Here is a 21,857-nt window from a genome sequence, read left to right as displayed (position 1 = left end):
CTTTCTGTGCTGTAAGATTTTATGATTCTAAGAGACTGAGTGTGCATCACACATCATGAGGTCAAACAGTTGGACTCCTGGAATGGGCTGGCCTTTGCATGTACCTTGACACATCAGTCCCTATGCCTGATTGAGAATATTCTCCAGATCCCATCTCTACAGCAGCAGATCACTATGGGCATTCTTAATATACGTGTAGGTCTATTGTTTAGAGAATCTTGTTTCTTCGGATTACTTGGCTGTGTTTGCCAGCCATGCTATTAGTAATGTCCTTCAATGGTATGTGATTGTTGATACACAAGTGGCAGAATCACTAGAATGCATCTGGCATATCAGCAAATTCAGTTTGCTGGTGGTATGTTTAGTCCTGCAGTGTTTTCAGACTCTAATGCAGGGTAAATCAGTGAGTTTCTGGGAGGACAACATGACAATCATACGGTATGTCAACAAACAGGGCACCATCCATTTTCTGTCTCCCTATCAAGTCACAGCATTATTTGCTTTTTGGCGCCGTGACATTCTTCATTTAAATTCTCATCTGGGTGGACAGAATGATAGCTGTTGCTCTCAGTCACTTGGCAATCCACCCTCTTGAATGGAAGATCCACATGGAAGTAGTCCAAAATACATTCTAGACTTGGGAGCGAAACTAACAAGACTGAATTGGTCACCCATTTTACACCCTGGCTGGTTTTGCTCACCATTGAAGTCAAAGTGAACCTGCTGCCAGTCCATTCCAGCAGTGTGTATAGGATCGTCTGTGGAAGATTGAAGGCAAGCCTACAAAAAGAGGTTATTTTTCTTTCTTCCTGATTGTTTGCCTTCAACAGACAAGTAGGAGTTGCTCTCTACCAGAGGGGGAAGTATGTTGTGTTAGGAAATGTGCATCCTGCATGCTAACATTATCCTCCCTCAAGTGCTGTACATAAAATATCTGTCTGCACCCTTACATTTTCTCCTGTTTTTGGCAGCGTATTAACTCTGTTGTCTCTCCCTGCAGTAAAAGATTAATCACTGTTTATTGATTTTCCATTTTCTTCAAAACAGTTTCAGGTCCTCTTATGCACATTTTAGCCCGCAGTTTTTTGAGGTATACTTGAAATTTTAGTTTGCAGTATTCTCACTTTTTTTAAAGCCGTTGTATTATTGCCTGGCAGTCTACCTTGATTGCACCAGTTCCAGTCAATTTGCTGGCTCACCCCAACTCCAGGCTTACTTTGCGCCCCCCCCCACCCCCAAATTCCTATTCACTGTTCCACTGCCTTCCCACTCTCCTGCCATTGCCCCAGGCTTGATTGCTTCCTGGATAAGCCCACAGCTTCCCTCTGTGCCTCTCTCTGCATTCTCCAAAGGGCCCATCAAGGCACTCGTCACTGCCTCTTTACGAGCAGAAACCCTAACTGCCTCATCCTACTCTCTCACCGACCTTCCCATCCAGCGCGTCCACTGGGAGCTGATCTTACGAATCTCCGTCCCGTCCCACTCATCCCTCCCACCACTGACATTGTGGACTTTGCCAATGGATCAACAATCACTGCCCCTGTCAGCACCTCCCTCCAGAGAATGTCTGTTCACTTGCGAACAAGTCCCTTGTGATCCGTGACCTTATTGTGGATGATTGCATTAACATCATGGCCTTGATCGAAACTTGGCTCATGGGTGATGACATCTTGCAACTTACTGAAGCTGCCCCGCCTGGCTATACCTTCCACAACTTGCCCCGCTCAAACTGCTGCCGTGGCGGTGTGGCCCTTATCACCAAATCTCACCTTGATCTGTCCCCCCTACTCCTCTGGCACCTTCTCCTCCTTTGAGCACCTCACTCTGTTCCAACCCTCTCACCTTTCTTCAAGATCCTTGTTCTCTACTGCAAGCCCAAGCCAAATTTCTCACTGAAATATCCTCACTGCTTTCCTACCTCAGCATTTGCACCATGTGACTTTTCAACCTCAATGATGCAACTTCCATTTCAACTCACCTTGCCCCCTCTCCTCTGAGTTGACTGCCCTCCTGTCCTCTCTTAACCTCTCCCCCAATGTAAACACTCCAACTCATATTCACGGCCACCTCCTCGACCTTGCCATCTCACATGGTCTTTCCATTCCTAACCTGTCAATCATAAACAAGGCCATCTTTGATCACTTCCTTGTATTACTCACCATTCACATCCCCCAACCCGTTTCCAATCTCTGGCTAACCCCCTCCCCCCCCCCCCCCCCCCCCACCGCCACAAGTCACACAATGGCAGTTTCAAACTCCTATTGTCCCTTTGTTCACCACGATCCGCTCAATCACACCCTCAACTCTGCCTTTGGTGCCCTTGTCCCCAGTAAAACCCATACTCTTTCCCATCCTGGTCGTTCCTCCTGGTACGGCCCCCATCTTCGTTCCCTTAAGTCCAAAGGACACAGGGCTGAACGTATATGGCACACAAGCAACGTTAAACTGAGGCCCCGACTGCCCTCTCAGGTAGATATAAAAGATCCCATGATACTATTCGAAGGAGAGCAGGGGAGTTCTCTCCGATGACCTGACCAGTATTTATTCCTGAACCCCCATCGCCAAAACAGATTATCTGGTCATTATTCTCATTGCTGTTTGTGGGAGCTTGCTGTGCGCAAATTGGCTGCCACGTTTCCTACATTACAACTGTGATTAAACTTCAAAAGTACTTCATTGGCTGTAAAGCGCTTTGAGATGTCCAGAGATTGTGAAAAGCGCTATATAAATGCAAGTTCTTTCTTTGTAACTGGTTTAGCCATTCATTGCCAAGTCTGGCTGGACCTCATCGAGCACAATTGGGTTCTGCTGTCCTCTGCTCACTACTGCAAGATCATCCTGAAATGCAAAAATAACCCCTGGCTTCTTTTCTCCACTACCAACTGTCACTTTAATTCCCTCTATCTTGTCACCCTCACCTCCAACAAAAAGTGCAAGGATCTCATGGACTTCTTTGTCTTAAGATTGAGACCGTCCATTCAGCTTCCCCTAGCCCACCAAACCATACTTCCCCCAAGGTTCCCACCTGCCTTAGCAATGAAATCGCCTCTTTCTCTTTCTCTAGTTTCTTTCCTATCTCCCTTCCTGCCCTCTTTGAGCTCATCTTGTCCATCTGACCCATCTACTGCTCCCTCGCCCCTATTCCCACAAAACTGCTGACCACCCAACTTCCCTTCCTGGTCTCATACCAGCTGATGTTGTATACAGTTCCCTCTTCTCAGGTGCTGTCCTTCTCCTTTTCAAATCTGCCATCATCACTCCCCAACTCAAAAAGTCCACCCTTGACTCCTCTATCCTTGCAGACTACTGCTCCATCTCCAACCCCCCTTTCCTCTCCAAAGTCCTTCAAAGTGATGTTGCCTCCCAAATCTGTGCCCATTTTTCCTGTAACTCCACGTTTGAACCTCTCCAATCAGGTTTCTGCCACTGCCACAGCACGGAAATGGCTATAATCGTCGCAAATGACATCCTCTGTGATCGTGGTGCACTATACTTCCTCATCCTTCTCGACCTATCTGCAACCTTGACATGGTTGACCACACATTTCTCCTCTCACCTCTCTTCCATTGTCCAGCTGAGTAGGACTGCCCTCGCCTGGTTCCACTTATCAATCCAGTTATAGCCAGAGAATTTCCTGCAATTGCGTCTCTTCCTGCCCCTGTACCATTACCTCTGGTGTCCTGCAAGGATCTATCCTTGGCCCCCTCCTATTTCTCATCTACATGCTGCCCCTTGACAACATTATCCAAACACATGATTTCAGGCTCCACATGTATGCTGATGACACCCAGCTCTACCTCGCCACCACCTCTCTCGACACTTCCACTGCTTCTGTGTTTTCAGACTGCTTGTCTGACATCCAGTCCTAGATGAGCTGCAGTTTCCTCCAATTAAATATTGGGAAGACCGAAGCCATTGTCCGACCCCCATCACAAACTCCGGTCCCTAGTCACCAATTCCATCCCCTTCCCTAGCTGCTGTCTCAGGCTGAATCAGACTGTTTGCAACCTCTCTGTCCTATTTGACCCTGAGCTGAGTTTCCAACCCCATAATCTTCTCCATCACAAAACCGGCTTTTTCCATCTCCATGATATCACCCATCTCTGCCTTTGCCTCAATTTATCTGCTGCTGAAACCATCATCCATGCTTTTGTTATCTCCGAACTCGACTATTCCAATGCTCTCTCTGTAAAGGGAATAGGGAGGATTCTGGAGGTTGTAGTGTTAATGAATCATAAGTCAAATCATGTTCCACATTGACTCACATAGATGGAGAGGCGACACACTCAACCTCCTCTGATAGTTCTTACAATAGGTCATTTTTATTTTGAATACTATTTTTTAGGGCAACTCATAGAAGAATTCTGTGTAGAAGGGAATGAATTCAACATCATGCAGAAGCACTAAATTTCCTCGTAGCACCATAATACCTGCTGTTGATGAAGTTTAGTGACCAGAGACGGATACTGATTGTCACAGTTTACTACCTTAACCTACCTTAACCTACTCTTGGCTCTTATAAGTAATACCCTAGTTACCAATGCCAATATGGTGATCAGAAACTTTGAAGACGAGGTGCATCCAGAAGATCCTGTTTCATTGACACTGAGGTATTAATCAATTGGGAGAGGCAGTGGCCAGGAATCAAAAGGGCAGAATGCTTCTCCCTTAATCCACACACCAGAAAACAAGCCAATTAGTTCAACAGCAGGCCTGTGCAACAGATGCTGTGTTGGTATGATTGTTCTGTAACTGTCTTGCTGAATTAAATTTCTTGCCTTGGCAATGGAGATTGCTATAACATTAATCTCCTAACCATCCTGTCCAATGATACGTCACCATCTGCTGGTGCAAACAGTTAGAATTTTTCATGTTGCATGATCGTTTGAGGTACAATCCTCTATTCATTCAAAGCAAAAGCCCCTTCTCAATGGCAAGGTTATAGAGAGTATAGCAGAGCAGAATTATTCCACATGTTGGTTCATATTATAAATTTTTATCTTATCACAGGACGAGTGGCTAATGTGTCAGCGAAACTGGTTGTACTTAGAGAGTATCTTCTGTGCTCCAGACATTCAACGTCAGCTGCCTGCAGAGGCAAGGATGTTCACTCAGGTGGATAAATCCTGGAAGGAAATCATGAGAAAAGTAAACCGCCTACCCAATGCCCTGAGAGCAGCTACTCAACCAGGTATGTAAAATATGCAAACATTAATAGTTTTCCTACAGTTCGGTTCGTTGTCTGAAGAACAGGGTGTTTTTCTTAAGCAAACTGATATATTTGAAGACTGTTAGTTCCTTCTGGTTGAAATATTTCCACAGCCTATCTGTGGTTGGTTTGTTTGCTGTTTTACTTTGTTCTGAGATGTATAGATATTACACAGGTAACAATAGGAATCCACAATCGAATAGTGCAGTCTTCAGTTTAGGCATTATTCTGGTTTTAAATAATTCAATCAAAACTACATATTTTTTCTAATTATTAATACTTATAACAATATTATTTTAACTGATGTGAATTCTGACTGTATAGGATTTGGAAATGGCCAGCAATGCTAATTTGCTCCTTCCTGTCTTTCCCTCTCTACGTTTTACATTATAGTAATAAGTGACAAACTATACAATCACTGATTGGCTGAAAGATTCTAATAATGTGTTTGTATAGATGTCGAAGCATACAATCGATTGACTTGTAGATTGTTGCAGACTCTGACCTGTAACTATCTCCCCTTAAATATTTTTATCTACTGAAAGTTACCACCTGTTGAGTTTGTATTCATTAAAGTACCACAAAACATGATTTTAAAAAAAAATTGAGATTCATGTAATAGGAAATGCTCAGGTGTAAGTGCTTGTAGAACAAACAACAACAAATTTCACACCAATACATAACCACACATTATGTATCTAGTATTATATCTTTTATATCTTTTCTACCTTTCATTCTTTTGGATTTTTGGAACCGTATCTTAGATCACTCTCACAGGAGAGTCCCAATCTCCCTGTGCCTTCAAGAGTATCTTCACTAGCTTTAACATCTAGCTGAGCTTTCAGTAATGTAGCCAGGATACCAAAGAGAACAACCAACTTGTTTATTATGTTAGCCACTGGAATTATCCAATACCACTGTCTCTCCCATCTGTGAGAGAGTTTAGGACAGAAACAGAGAGAGAGAGAAAACAAAAAGGAATACAATCCCCTCACACCCTGAGTTGGAATACAATCCTCTCACACTCTGGTATCAGGCTATAGTTCCCTCTCCCCTTGGGGAAAGGGAATGAGTTACTGAGTGAGAGAAAGTGTGAGCGAGTGGGAGTCTGCAAGAGAATTGAGTGAGTGCATGAGGTTGAGTGTCAGTGAGTGAATATGAGAATGTGTGACTGAATGAGAGTGAATGAGTGGGAGAGAAGATGAATATGACAGTAAAAGGGGTGAGTTACTAAGAGAGAGAGGGTGCAAGCGAATGAATCAGTGACTGAGTGAGTAAGAGCATGACAGAATGAGTGAGGGAAAGTGTGATTGTGTGAGTGATTGAGTAAAGGGGTGAGAGTCAGAGGGTGAATTGCTAAGTGAGAGTGACCAAGTAAGACTATGAATAAGAGTGTGAATGAGTGTGAATTAATAAAAGAGTGCGTGTGAGTCAGTGAATGAGCGAGTGAACGTGAGAAAGTGTGTGTCAGTGAGTGATTGCGGGAGAACGATTGCGAGTAATTCAGGGGATATGTGGCAGCCTGCAGTAGGCTCAGACCTCGGCGCTCGCATTCTCACATAGCCCACTCATCCTCCTGGAGTCTGAAAGAAACGGATAGGAAGGTAGATTAGTAGGGTGAGGGGAGGTGGGAAATCGGTTGTGGGTGAGGGGACTTTTTGTCTATTGCCACTTTGCTCTTGGAGAGCAAGTAGATGGTGGATTAAAAGTAAAGTAAGAGGTAGCTGAGCAAGGGAGAGAGGTAGATAAAGGAAAAAGGGCTTGAACAAGTACTTCAAAGGAGTAGAGAGTGAAGGGTACAGGGATGGTGAACTGGTAGAGAAACACAATGGAAGCATGAGTGATTGAGGGACGAGATGGGTAGGAAGCTGCTGACACGCACATTTTTCCTGCAACCCCTACCCCGAATACGGCCTGTAGCTGTTGGTGGCTCCTTTCCCTGCCACACCATGTCATACCAACCACCAACTCCCACTTGAAAGGAAAGAAACAAAGAAAAAGACAGCGAGAGAATCAGAAGAGGACAGAGAAAATGAAAAAAGAGCTAAGGGGAGAGAAGCAGAAGAGAGAGGCAAAGACAGAACCAGAGGAGGAGAGACAGAAAATGAAACAGCAATATGATGACAACAGAGACTGGACTTTTTTTTGCAAAATGTGTGTAAACTATTGTATGTAGTATCATATATATATAAATGATATAATAAAAGTACATGTATTAAGAACATTTGAGAGTCAGTTTTTGTGGTGATTTCAATGGAAGCATGATGTTTCATACGTGACAATTGGAAAGGGTAGGTTGGGGAATTATACTGAAATGAAAGGGAGGAATGAAATGTACGGGGAAGAAACAGTAAGGCTCTGGAGAGTGATAGTGGGGAGTGGAAAAGAGGTTGTGGTGGCAAGTGGTTGCTAAATTTTGAGTGACAGCAAGTGTTGTAAAGTTGGAAAAGGAAATTTAAAAGCTTCCAGACAATTTGGTGGTGGCAAGGTGAAAGAGCAGAACATCAAGGGAGTGCTCCTCTTGGCCCCACAAGGAAAGTTAAGGCTTTCCCTGCCCAGGAATCCTCCCTACTCTCCCACAAAACCATCCCAGAACCTCCTTCCCCACACTCACCTGCATGCCGACGGGCAGCCGTAGGCCACCCGATTTCCCAGAGGCCGGCAGCTGCTTGCCGCCCACTTCCCAACAGTTGTTAAAATTGGGGACCCTCTCTTGGAAGTTCGAAACTGGCTTTCAGATTTGAACGGCTGTAGCTCCTTGAATAGTCTCGAAAATGACTATTGGGACATCCTGGTTTTAAATAACTATTGATTACATTTCATAATAACTGCCTGCCATACACATAACTGAACAGGTCACACAGTCTATGTTTGTTTGTTTGTTCCTCCCTCAAGCTTTGCAGAGAACCAACAAAACTTGCAAATTTGTATCAAGTTAAACTCGGGACAAGATTCTGCCTGTATCTAGTTTTTTGTAAACAACTTAGGACTAGTGACTAGGAATGGTAGTCTAGTGGTTTTGGTACAGGACTAACAACCTAGCAATTATGAGTTCATAATCCCTATATGGCAAGTTGTGAAATTGAATTCAATAAATATAATTTGTGGGTTGGCCACAGAAAAAATTTCCATGAAAGCTGCTGCATGGTTGTAAAAACCTAACCAGTTCATTAATGTCCTTTAGGTAATGGATTTGCCAACTCTAACTGTTCTGGCCTATAGACCAGACCCCTCAGGTAATGAAGCAGTCCGTGCCCGCATGCAGCAAGACCTGGACCACATCCAGGCTTGGGCTAATAAGTGGCAAGTAACATTCGCGCCAGACAAGTGCCAGGCAATGACCATCTCCAACAAGAGAGAGTCTAACCACCTCCCCTTGACATTCAACGGCATTACCATCGCCGAATCCCTCACCATCAACATCCTGGAGGTCACCATTGACCAGAAACTTAACTGGACCAGCCATATAAATACTATGGCTACAAGAGCAGGTCAGAGGCTGGGTATTCTGCGACAAGTGACTCACCTCCTGACTCCCCAAAGACTTTCCACCATCTACAAGGCACATGTCAGGAGTGTGATGGATGAGTGCAGCTCCAACAACACTCAAGAAGCTCGACATCATCCAGGACAAAGCAGCCTGCTTGATTGGCACTCCATCCACCACCCTAAACATTCACTCCCTTCACCACCGGTGCACTGTGGCTGCAGTGTGTACCATCCACAGGATGCACTGCAGCAACTCGCCAAGGCTTCTTCAATAGTACCTCCCAAACTCTCGAGCTCTACCACCTAGAAGGACAAGAGCAGCAGGCACGTGGGAACAACACCACCTGCACGTTCCCCTCCAAGTCACACACCATCCCGACTTGGAAATATATCGCCGTTCCTTCATCGTTGCTGGGTCAAAATCCTGGAACTCCCTACCGAACAGTACTGTGGGAGAACCTTCACCACACGGACTGCAGCGGTTCAAGAAGGCGGCTCACCACCACCTTCTCAAGGGCAATTAGGGATGAGCAATAAATGCTGGCCTTGCCAGTGACACCCACATCCCATGAACGAATATAAAGAAAAACATGTAGCTCCAGTCTCACACTATGCAATTGACTTTTAATGACCTCATGGTAACTAAGGATGATCAATAAATACTGCCATGCTAGTGTTGCCCACATCCCAAGAAACAAACAAAGAAAATAAACTTCTACAAAGCAAAAACAAGAAAGAACTGTTTCATTTATGGCTATTTCTCACTATTTTCCTATCAAAACCACTGATTAAGAACTTTAAATTAGTTAGGAGAATCTTCGAGAATCTCTGATGGCACTTTTAAGATTTCTGAGATAAACAGAAGAGTGAAAATAAACATCCGTACTTGTGTATATATTTTGGAGGAAGTTATATGGGTGAATATACGCATTAGCAGTTGACTCTTACCAATCATTAAATTGCTGCTGCACATGTAAGGGCCGATTTAGTGATCCCAGCTAAAATGTCACTGAGACCACTATGCAAGGTCCAAATTGCCTGCCTTCTAGATATCTCAAGGCCAGCTCATGAATACAGTTGAAATATGCTTCCTGTGCTATTTGGAGCTTGTGCATGGAGCCTAACTAAGAAGGGCCTACAAAATATCACACGAATGCAGCTCTTAAAGGCTACTAAATTAAAAGGTAAGGGACCACACATAGAACTCAAAAATGATTTTAAAACATTTACAGCCTCATGGAAAACTCTTTGGGGCAGAAGGGATAGGAGAGAACAAAAGAGCGTAAAATCCAGTGTGGAGGCATGAAATGGAAGTCTGGGCAATTGGCAAGGTGGTGCTCACCTGGCCCCCTGTTGAGATGGTGTGAGGATAGTTACTCTGTTCAGCACTCCAGAGCACCCTCCTCAAAAAATGGTGCACAAGGAATAAGAGCAAACCTAGGGCAAAAGCTGCAGAATAATGCATGGCGTTTGTTTCAATATTTTTGCATCAATTTGGAGTCTTAATGATGACCTTGGTAAAAGAGATAGGTTTTAAGGGGTTTCTTAAAGGAGGAGAGCGAGGTAGAGAGACAGAGAGGTTTCGTGCGGGAATTCGAGAGCTTAGGGCCTAGACACCTGAAGGCATAGCCGCCAATGGTGGAGCAATGAAAATCGTGGATGTGCAAGAGGCCAGAATTGGAGGAGAGCAGAGATCCTGGAGGGTTGTAGGGCTGGAGGAGGTTACAGAGATAAGGAGGGGCGAGGCCATGGCAGTATTTGAATACAAAGATGAGAATTTTAAAATCGAGGCATTGCCGGACCGGGAACCAATTGGTGATGGGTGAACGGGACTTGATACGAGTTAGGATACGGGCAGTAGAGTTTTGGATGAGCTCAAGTTTACGGAAGGTATAAGGTGGGAGGATGGCCAGGAAAGCATTAGAATAGTCAAGTCTGGAGGTAACAAAGGAATGGATGAGAGTTTCAGCAGCAGATGAGCTGAGGCAGGAGTGGAGACATCTGCTCTCCCGATGTGCTACACTGCTGAATCTACCTTGCAATGTACATTAATACTGGATGATGTAGTGTTTTTTTTATTCGTTCATGGGATGTGGGCGTCGCTGACGAGGCCGGCATTTATTGCCCATCCCTAATTGCCCTTGAGAAGGTGGTGGTGAGCTGCCTTCTTGAACCGCTGCAGTCCATGTGGTGACGGTTCTCCCACAGTGCTGTAGGGAAGGGAGTTCCAGGATTTTGACCCAGCAACGATGAAGGAACGGTTATATATTTCCAAGTCGGGATGGTGTGTGACTTGGAGGGGAACGTGCAGGTGGTGTTGTTCCCACATGCCTGCTGCTCTTGTCCTTCTAGGTGGTAGAGGTCGCGGGTTTGGGAGGTGCTGTCGAAGAAGCCTTGGCGAGTTACTGCAGTGCATCCTGTGGATGGTGCACACTGCAGCCACAGTGCGCCGGTGGTGAAGGGAGTGAATGTTTTGGGTGGTGGATGGGGTGCCAATCAAGCGGGCTGCTTTATCTTGGATGGTGTTGAGCTTCTTGAGTGTTGTTGGAGCTGCACTCATGTGCAAGTGTGCTTAAAGCTGGCCTGTTGTATTTCGCAAAGTACAAATAGCAATGTGTACCCATCATACTATGAGATTTCTTCATTTGATAAACAAGAAACTGCATATGCTGGAAATCTGAAACAAAAACAGAACATTCTGTAAACACTCAACAGGTCAGACAGCATCTGTCGAGAGAGCAGGTCTGTTCTTTTCACAGATGCAGTCTGACCTCAGTGTTTCCACTATTTTTTTGTTTTTGTTTCTTCATTTTATGTTTGTTTATTGTGTGAGATATTATTGTGTAATTTCTATTTCTTGAATAGGTGTGTTGGAGTCTTTCCTGACTAACAATGGATTATTAGACCAGATTCTAAAGTGTCTAGAGGCCTATCTTGAATCTAAACGAGTGATCTTCCCCAGGTTTGTGGTCTTATACTAGTGCATGTTATTGTAATTGATTTATAGCAGAAAGCAGAAGGGGTATTTTTAAAAGAAATTTGAATTATTTATGTCCTGTCATGCCAGCAGCAGGCAGGCAGAAAATCTCTTCCCAGAATGGTATCAATGCTGCTTGGTAAGCAGCCCTGAGGAGGTGCATGGGAGAAGTGTATTTTTTTCCCCGTTAATGTTCTTTCCATCTCTGCTGAGAGTTGCTGACTTATGCTGGGAGATGTTTGTGTGGGTGCCAGCCACACTGTAGTATGTCGCCCAAATGGCCATTTCATATTTATGAGCCTAGTTCATGAATGTCAGCAAGCTGCGTTACCATGGAAGACATCATCCCTCAGCCTTATCATATCCTCATCTGACACACATGGCCCTTCCAGCAGGAATGGGAATCACTGTTGGTGTCAATCATTGTTCCCCTTCCACCATCCTGGCTGAAGATAGCTACAGTACCACAGCACGGAGCTGAGCATCAACCTGGGACCTTCTTGGTGTATATGGCTCACTTCCAAACTAGGAACTGCACATATCAGCTTGTCATCAGGGGAGCTCTGAGAGAAGTATTCTTGTGAGGATGTGAGAATCATGAGGCTATTATCTTTGCTTATTTCTTCACCTGGATGGAACAACTGAGATCAGAAATTCACCGTTTGGGCAACTGAGACACTGAACTGCTGGATAGAAATTAGAGTTTAACAATGACGTGGAAAATTCAAATTGTGTATTGACATTCAACTAAACCAAAGTACAGGATTTATAAAATTCATTGTAATGAAGGTGGTAGATTGTAAAGCTGAACAAGATAAGCTACAGTAGGATTTGCAAATACTTGGGAATTTGGCAGACAGGTGGCAGATGAAATTCAATGTAGAGAAATGCAAAGCGCTTCATATGGAGACAAAAAATCCAGGAAGGGACTATTACTTAAATGGAAAGAAAATAATGTGCATGAAAAATGAAAGATCTGGGGGTCCTGACTGACAACAAATTGAAGCTATTGCAGATATGTTCGGTGGCGGAGAGTAAATCAAATCAGATGTTGGGATGTATTAAAAGGTCAATATTGAGCAGAAATAGGGAGGTAATCTGGCTACTTTATAAATCAAAAGTGCGACCGCACTTAGAATTCTACGTACAGTTCTGGTCACCACAGTACAAAAAAGATATTGCAGCTATAGAAGGGATACACACGGACTGCAGCGGTTCAAGAAGGCGGCTCACCACCACCTTCTCGAGGGCAATTAGGGATGGGCAATAAATGCCGGCCTTGCCAGCGACGCCCACATCCCGTGAACGAATAATAAAAAAACACAAGAGAGCAACCGGAATGCTTGAAGGGATAGGATTATGAGCAGCAATTATGTAAATTGGGCATGCTCTCACTGGAAAAGAGAAGGTTTATATAATTGCTGTGTTTAGGATTCTAAAGGGATTGATAATGTAGACCATGACAAGCTATTCCACCCTGTCCAGAACAGTAGAACCAAAGGACACAACCTATGCTTTAAGGAGGGTAAATTCAAAACTAATCTGCGGATGCAATGTTTCCGTGAGCGAGTGATCAATCTGTGGAACAGGCTCCCAAGGGAGATTGTGGAAATAGTTAGTATTGATTCATTCAAATGCAAATTAGATAGAATTACATATTACATAGAATTACATAGAGTCTACAACACAGAAACAGGTCATTCGGTCCAACTGGTCTATGCCAGCATTTATGCTCCACATGAGCCTCGTCCCACTCCCCTACGTCTAACCCTATTAGCATATCCTTCTACTCCTTTCTCCCTCATGTACTTAACTAGTTTCCCCTTAAATGCAGCCATGCTATTCCCCTCAACTACTCCAAGGAGTAGTGAGTTCCACATTCTTACCATTCTTTGGGTAAAGAAGTTTCTCCTGAATTCCTTATTGGATTTATTAGTGACTATCTAGTTTTGGTCTCCCCCTCAAGTGGAAATATCTTCTCTACATTTACCCTTTCGAACCCCTTCATAATTTTTAAGACCTCGATTAGGTCACCCCTCAGCTATCTCTTTTCTAGAGAAAAGCGCCCCAGCTTGTTCCGCCTTTCTTGATAAGTATATCCTCTCAGTTCTGGTATCATCCTTGTGAATCTTTTTTGCACCTTGTGGAGACCAGAATGGTGCACAGTACTCTTTATGATCCAATCAAGGTTCGATATTATTACTTTCAGAAAACAACATTTTGGGTCACGGTAAATGTGTAGTTTGAGGCATGTAATGTGGTAAGTGTTGCATGCTTGGGAAGAACAGGTGAGTTTGGGCCTATGGTTACCAAAGCTCTCCACCACTAGCGATTGATTGCTATGATTAGTCAACAATTCCATTATTGTTGTTTCATGTGATTACCAGGATTGTAGAAAGTGAACTAGATGGATCTTGATTTTTTTTGTCTAGCAGCTCCTTTGTGCCTATTGTAGGATTGCTATGAAACATCTTTCTTTTCTTGTCAATTTTGTTCTCGACCCCCCTCCTGTCTTGAAGGCGCAAACTTCTTGCTGATGCAACAACAACTTGCATTTATATCATGCCTTAAATTTAGTAAAACGTCAGTTCCATGCGGGCCACGTGCCACTGGTACCTCAATTACTTGGCCATTCCTTTTGCGAGAACTCAACAGTGAATGTCAGCTGAATGATCATCGATGTGGGATTTTACAGCCAAGACCAATCTTTTCATAACCTGACATTTACACAAGAGCACTTCCTGCAGGCGCCGCTGATAGTGATTAAGAGTAGGACCCCCTTCCCGATCTTTCCTTCTCTGATACAGGGGTGCTGAGGCTAATTGTAGTTCCCGGACAAGATTAATTAATTGATCACAGATCAACACTCTGATCTTCCTGTCTGTATGGCTCAGCTGTTCACTGTTTGAACCAACTGAACCCAAAGGGCATGCCTACTATGAACCTATAAAGCGTTTCACCATCAGTATTTCTTTTTAAAATTAAATCGTTAACAAAGAATAGTTTCAATAATTTGATTTTCTGCATATTTCTATTTCAAACAATCATAAATGACAATATCCAAAAGCGACCGGCTTTAAATATTTTGCTACATGAAGGAACTGCAACAGTTCAAATGACAAGATAGCTGAACTGCTGTGAGCTGATGTTTATAAGATAGGTTTGGATGAAAAAAGCCCTTCAGCACAATTAAGAGAGAAAGAAAAACTTGCTTTTATATAGCGTGTTATAAATTTTGGGTCTGCTCCTGATATTCTTGTGGGTTCAACATCAGTGCTGTCTCCTGTAATTGAATCTTATGTACCTTACAACCCAGGGTTTATCTTTACTGCCCAATATATAGCCATAATAATAGTGCGACCTGAGGTTGTAACAATGAAAACCTTTTAGGGTAGATCTTGACGTTGTGCGTTAGTCTAAAATGGATGATAGCGAGTCGGCAGACCGTTTTACATCTCTCCCAATTTTTATTTCCATTGACGTCAGTGGGGAGAGATGTAAAACGGGCTGCCAATTTGCTATCCCCTGTTTTACACTATCGTACAAAGTCAAGATCTACCCCCTTATTATGTGAACTGAATGCTGCAATCTTAAATCTGTGCTTCTCCAACGTTCCAAAAGATGAATTGATTAATATTTTACCAAGAAGAGGCCAAATGCAAATCAGCCAGTGGTTTATTTTACAATTATTAAATGAATAAATAGAATAATACCTGTAGTAAATGTCACTGTACTTCAACTTAGCTCTCGATTTTAACTCCTCCCACCTGGTTTCTGCCTGGCAGTTAAAATGGAGTGGGGGACTTACCCACTCCTTTCTCGCTCTGATCTGACCGACTGCAATTTTAAAAAGCGGGTGGCAAGGACACCCACCCGAAGCAATATAAAATATGCACGTTGGGTTCTTGTAACACCATCTGCGATTTTAACCTGAGGCCTGAGCGGGGAAACAGTGGTGGCTTCCCTGCCAGGCCAAACCCACTGGGATCAAGATTCGGGGCCAGAGGAGTTATTTTTTAGTTTTCCTGTCGGCCAGGAGGAGCAGGAGTGCCCCCCCCCCCCCCCAAGACCAGGATTTCCCCCCTGCTTATCCACTTTACCTTAGCGTCGGGGACGGTTCCCTCTGGTCCCCAAGGGCTGCCTCCAACCTGCACGATTTTAACAGCCGAGCAGCTGCTTCCTACCAACTTCCTGGCCTTTTTGGTCAGGAAGTGGTATGCAAGTGATGCTCAGCCGTTAAAATCAGCTGAGCCTGCCTACTGCCGCTTCGATTGGACATGCTGCTCACTTTGCTTTGTTCCCGACTGAGAGTGAAAATCGAAGCCTTAATTTCAGAATCACTCGTAACAAAGAAATTAAAGAATTGCCACACTGCCCTTGTTAATGGTCTAAGTTAACTTTTCTGATCAAGTCTTGTCATTACAAGCATAAGTATCCTTTTAATGACATGAACATTGTTAATTACTGCCAATCAAACTCTCTGGCACTGAAAATTAACCATTACAAGTGTAGAATCTCATTCCTTCAGGTATTAGTTGTTGGAGATTTAAAAAATGTGAAATAAGAAAAAAAAATTCTTGTTTTTATTTTCCTTTCTTTCTCTCTCTCTGAATTCAATCCTTCTTTCCCTCTCTTTATTTCTCTTTCTGTACCTGATTTGACATTGAATTCACCTACTCTAATTCACACTTCCTTCTCAGTCCTCCCGCTGTTTATTTCTCAGTCCTTCAATCTGATTGGTTAAGGAGATACCCAGTTGCTTGCCTTGTTCACTCAGGTCCCAGATGCCCTGTTTCCCTCGCTGTGACGTTATCACCTTGTGATTTCAGCAACTTAATGGGAAAAAATGTTTTGAGCTGAAGGTTGCACTGACAAGTCTAACTAATGGCAGACACCGTTTGATGCCCCACTCCAGCAAATTCTGGCCCAATGTCTCTTAGGTTCTCAGATATTCTAAAGTGCTTTACAGCCAATGAATGACTTTTGAAGTGTAGCCACTGTTGTCCTGTGAGCAAAAAATTATTTCACCCTTTCTGAATACCAACTCTTCCGTCTTGTGATTTACAGCATCTAATTGTTTCTTAATTGAGTCCATCGTCCTGTCTTAACCAATTCTTGGCAAGCTGTTGATGACCCTCTATGCAAAGAAATACTTAATGACATCTGTCTGAAATTTGCCCTTCACAACCCTGAACCTAGGCCCTTTTGTCCTCCTGGCTGACCATATCAGAAAGTAATGCTTTGGGTTCACTTTCTCTATGTCATTAAGGTATTTTGTATATCTCTATCAGGTACCTCTTCTAAGCTGAAGGGAGATCATTTTGACTTTGGGTGATAGTGTAAAATGGACGATATCAATTCAGCCACCCGTTATACATCTCTCCCGATTTTCAAGTCCATCGATGGAAATGAAAATCGGGAGAGATGTATAAGGGGCAGCTGAATGGATATCGCCCATTTTACACTATCGCCCAAAGTCAAAATTACCCCCAAGAACCCTATTTTATCAAGTCATTCCTCTTAGCTCTTTCCTCTGACATTGTGGGGGGAGGGGGCGATTTCCATTTCATTATTATCTCATTTGTGCTCAAAAATAAAGCGGCTGCTCGTCCTGCCCACTTACCGCTGCTTTTATGGCTGCTCCAATTTTCTAATGGACATTAATCCTGGAGGCCAAAGCTTCCATCTGAAACAGGCGGGATCCTCATGAATGCATGCAAATAAGGGTCAAGTGATGTCATTTAGATCCCAATGCCATTTTGTGCCTCACTGCCTGACTACCACCAGCCCGCCAACCATGAGTTGTACAAGTCCAGAGGCAGCCATTTTGAGCAGTATTTAAAGGTATATCCTCAGCTGTCTAGAGCTTTTGGAGGCATTTTTCTTGCAGCGGCCTGTGGGTTTTTTCGACCTTAAAGAATTTAGAAGTGCTAAATTGTCCTACCAGCATCTCCACTGCTGCATCCAGAAACCATGGGGCCCTGCTGGCACTCATGTTACCTGCTTCTCTCTGTTCCCCACAAAAATTCACCTCTTTAAGCTGCTGCTGCAGGCCCTTAAGAACGTGCCACAGCAACCAATTTCCCACCTCCTAATCAGCGAGCTGCTAAAGGGGAGTGTGTTTTGTGCCGGCAGCTCACCTGAAACGTGCTCATGAGGTGCGATCTGGAGATTTGGATGGGGCCCCCATCAACTCCTTCGTGTGTCACTGCTGTCTCCCTTGTCCGCTTATTGCTCAGAGATTAAAACAGTCCCCAAGTGATCAACCTCACTGCTCTTCTTTGCACTGCCTCTAGGACTTGGGCGGACGTTTTATGTTACAGTACTCCAGATGTAATCTAACCTGGGCACTATACAGCTTCTGTATAACTAATGGAGTTTTGAAATCCAGTGATTTGGCAGTGTAACCTAACATCCTATTTTCTTTATTTATTCCTTCCTCATGCTGTTTGTATATAGTGAGTGAACACCCTAGCTTTCTTTCATCTTCTTCAGCGGAACTTTATAGAGATATCCAAGATTCTTACCTTTGCTTCCTTCCCTTCAGTGAATTACTAATCCCCATCCATGCCCTGTCAGTTTTGTCAGTCTTGTGACTTGATAGTCACTGACCTCAGTTTGTAAAGGTGTCTTTCATGCAGTACTTTATCAAAAACCATTTGGAAGTCTAGGTACACCATGTCATATGGCTTCCTTCCGCCAAACTGGGATGTCACCTCCTCCAAAGTCCATCAGATTGGTTAAACAAGGTCTACCCTTTGTACAGCTATGTTGGAAGTCATGCACCTGCAAGATCACATCGTGTGTGTCTCGAGGCTCCATACTTGACCCCTTCATTTCTTGTCTACATGCTGTTTGACAACATGTACACCAATGTGCACAGCATCCGAAACAAAACAGGGGAACGGGAGGCAATAATTCATAGCAAGGAGCCAGATGTGGTAGGAATAACTGAAACATGGCCACATAAGGAACAGGACAGGTAGTTAAATATTGCAGAATGTAACATATTTACAAAAGATAGGGAAGGAAGAAAGTGGGGGTGGGGTAGCTGTACTAATTTGAGACAACATAATGGCAATAGAAAAAATGGACATAAATAACATGGATTGAGACATAGGATAAGAAGGGATCGATCACGTTAATAGGTATATTCTACAGACCAGCAAATAGTGGAAGAGAAGTGGGGGATGAAGTATGTAAACAGATCTATGAAATGAGTAAAAACATTGAATAATAATCATGGGAGATTTCAACTACCCCCAAATAAACTGGCAAGAAGAGGTAGGGAAAAGAGAATGGAGTTTTTCAGTGCTTACAGGACTCCTTTCTTACACAATATGTGAGACACCCAACAAGAGAGGAATCACTGCTGGATCTAGTAATGGGAAATGAACCAGAGCTGATAAGAAAAGTAAGCGTAGAGGAATATCTATGCAATAGCAATCATAACATAAGATGGTTTAAAATAATGATTGAAAAAGACGTGAGTAAGACAAAGGCCAAAGTAATAGATTGGGAAAAAGCTAATTTTGAGGGAATGAGAATGGAACTAGGGAAGGTAAATTGAAAAAAAAAATTGACAGACAAAGTGATAGAATAGCAGTGGGAAATATTTAAAACAGTGATCAATAGAGTTCAGGAGAAATATATTCATCTAAAAAGTAAGAACAAACTAACCAATAATGAAACACCATGGATGAATAAAGAGGTAAGGATAAAATTGAAACTAAAGAAAAAGGCATACTCTAAGTACATAGACAATAAAGGAGAGGATGACCAAAGGGAAAACGAAGAAGTTAGGAAAGAAGTCAAGAAAACAATTAAGAAAGCGAAGAGGAAATTAAATTATCAGGGAATATAAAAATAAATAGTAAAGAATTCTACAGACACATAAATAGCAAAATAAAAATCAGAATAGGGATAGGGTCACTAAGGGATGCACAAGATAAACTCACAGGTAATGATAACGAAATGGCAGAAATATTGAATAGTTACTTTGCCTCAGTATTTACCAGGGAGATTAACAAGCTGGGCACGACATTAGAAGAAGAGATCAAAAAAGATATAAAAACATTTAAGATAGAAAGGGGGGAGACAATTGATAAACTAATCAAATTTAGAGAGGATAAAACCCCAGGTCTGGATGGATTACATCTGCGAATGTTAAAAGAAGTTAGGGAGGTGATAACAGAGGCGCTATAAAAATTCATTAGAAAAGGGAATAGTGCCAGAGGACTGGCAGACAGGTAATGTTATTCCTATATTTGAAAGGGAGATAGAACAAGTCTAGGGAACTATAGACCAGTTAGGTTAACGTCGGTGGTAGGAAAGATAATGGCATCTTTACTCAAAGGCGTAATAGAAAAACATCTAGAAAACAAAAATATAGTAAAGAATAGTCAGCACGGATTTCAGAAGGGGAAGTCATGCTTTACCAACCTTATTGAATTCTTTGAAGAAGGAACAGAAAGGGTAGACAAGGGTAATGCAATAGCTGTAATATATTTGGATTTTCAAAAGGTCTTCGATAAGGTACTGCATTGTAGACTCAAGACTAAGGTCAGAGCATGTGGAGTCAGACAGGTAGCAGAATGGATAGCAAATTGGCTACAAAACAGAGAGTGGAGGTTAAGGGTAGCTACTCAGACTGGCAAAAGGTGGGAAGTGATGTTCTACAGGGAACGGTGCTGGGACCATTGAGTTTGCAATGTACATTAACAATTTGGATTTGGGAATCGGAAGTACAATTTCAATATTTGCGGATGACACCAAATTGGGGGGAAAAATCCGTCAAAATGCAAGAGGACATTAATAAACTTGCAGAATGGGCATGTAATTGGCAAATGAATTTCAATATAGATAAGTGTGAGGTGGTGCATTTTGGTAGGAAGAATAATAAGGCCACACATTGCTTGGATAGATAGAGGAGCAAAGAGATCTAGGGGTACAGATACTCAAATTACTAAAAGTAGTGATGCAGGTTAATAAGGCCATAAAAAAAAGGCAAATCAAGCACCAGGGTTCATTTCTGGAGGGATAGAATTGGAAAGCAGTGAAGTTATGTTAAACGTGTATAGAACCTTGGTTAGACCACACTTGGAGTACTGTGCACAGTTCTGGTCACCATATTATAGAAAGGATATAGAGGCACCGGAAAGGGTTCAAAAAAGATTCACAAGGATGATACCAGAACTGAGAGGATATCCTTATCAGGAAAGGCTGAACTGGCTGGAGCTCTTTTCTCTCGGACAGAGAAGACTGAGTGAGGGGTGACCTGATAGAGGTCTTTAAGATAATGAAAGGGTTTGATAGGGCAGATGTAGAGAAAATGGTTCCACCTGTGGGGAGTCCAAAACTAGAAGTCATAAATGTAAAATAGTTGCTAATAAATTCAATAGGGAATTCAGGAGAAATTTCTTTACCCAACGAGTGGTTAGAATGTGGAACGCACAAGGAATAGTTGAGGCAAATAGCATAGATGCATTTATGGGGAAGTTAGATAAGCATATGAGGAAGAAAGGAGCAGAAGGATATGCTGATAGGGTTAGATGTAGGGGAGTGGGACGAGGTTCGTGTGGAGCATAAATGCTGGCATAGACCAGCCAGGCCGAATGTTTCAATGTAACATTATTCTTAGGCATGAGATTGACTGATGACAGTCAATCTCATGCCTAACCACCCTAAACATTCACTCCCTTCACCACCGGCGCACTGTGGCTGCAGTGTGCACCATCCACAGGATGCACTGCAGCAACTCGCCAAGGCTTCTTCGACAGCACCTCCCAAACCCGCGACCTCTACCACCTAGAAGGACAAGGGCAGCAGGCGCATGGGAACACCACCACCTGCACGTTCCCCTCCAAGTCACACACCATCCCGACTTGGAAATATATCGCCGTTCCTTCATTGTCGCTGGGTCAAAATCCTGGAACTCCCTTCCTAACAGCACTGTGGGAGAACCGTCACCACACGGACTGCAGCGGTTCAAGAAGGCGGCTCACCACCACCTTCTCGAGGGCAATTAGGGATGGGCAATAAATGCCGGCCTTGCCAGCGACGCCCACATCCCGTGAACGAATAAAAAAAAACATCCAGCTTCTCTACCACCATTGTTTAGCTGACATCAACAACAAGTTGCTGTACCAGCATCTCCACTGCTTCATTTGAAAACCATGGCCC

The 21,857-nt window shown here is 43.2% G+C and overlaps 1 protein-coding gene across 1 annotated transcript in view; it reads left to right on the top strand.

Annotated features, from left to right (window-relative positions):
- Positions 1–21,857, top strand: part of dnah6 (dynein, axonemal, heavy chain 6) — a 475,651-nt gene that overhangs the window by 102,415 nt on the left and 351,379 nt on the right. The window contains exons 22-23 of the mRNA XM_067983622.1: positions 5,011–5,191; positions 11,564–11,660. Of these exons, the coding sequence (XP_067839723.1) occupies positions 5,011–5,191; positions 11,564–11,660 (278 nt within the window). The remainder of the gene's footprint in view (positions 1–5,010; positions 5,192–11,563; positions 11,661–21,857) is intronic.

Source organism: Heptranchias perlo, chromosome 4 (assembly GCF_035084215.1).
Source record: "Heptranchias perlo isolate sHepPer1 chromosome 4, sHepPer1.hap1, whole genome shotgun sequence".
NCBI lineage: Eukaryota > Metazoa > Chordata > Chondrichthyes > Hexanchiformes > Hexanchidae > Heptranchias > Heptranchias perlo.
The sequence above is the reverse complement of the archived record's forward strand: the minus strand, read 5'-3'. Positions and strand labels throughout refer to the sequence as shown.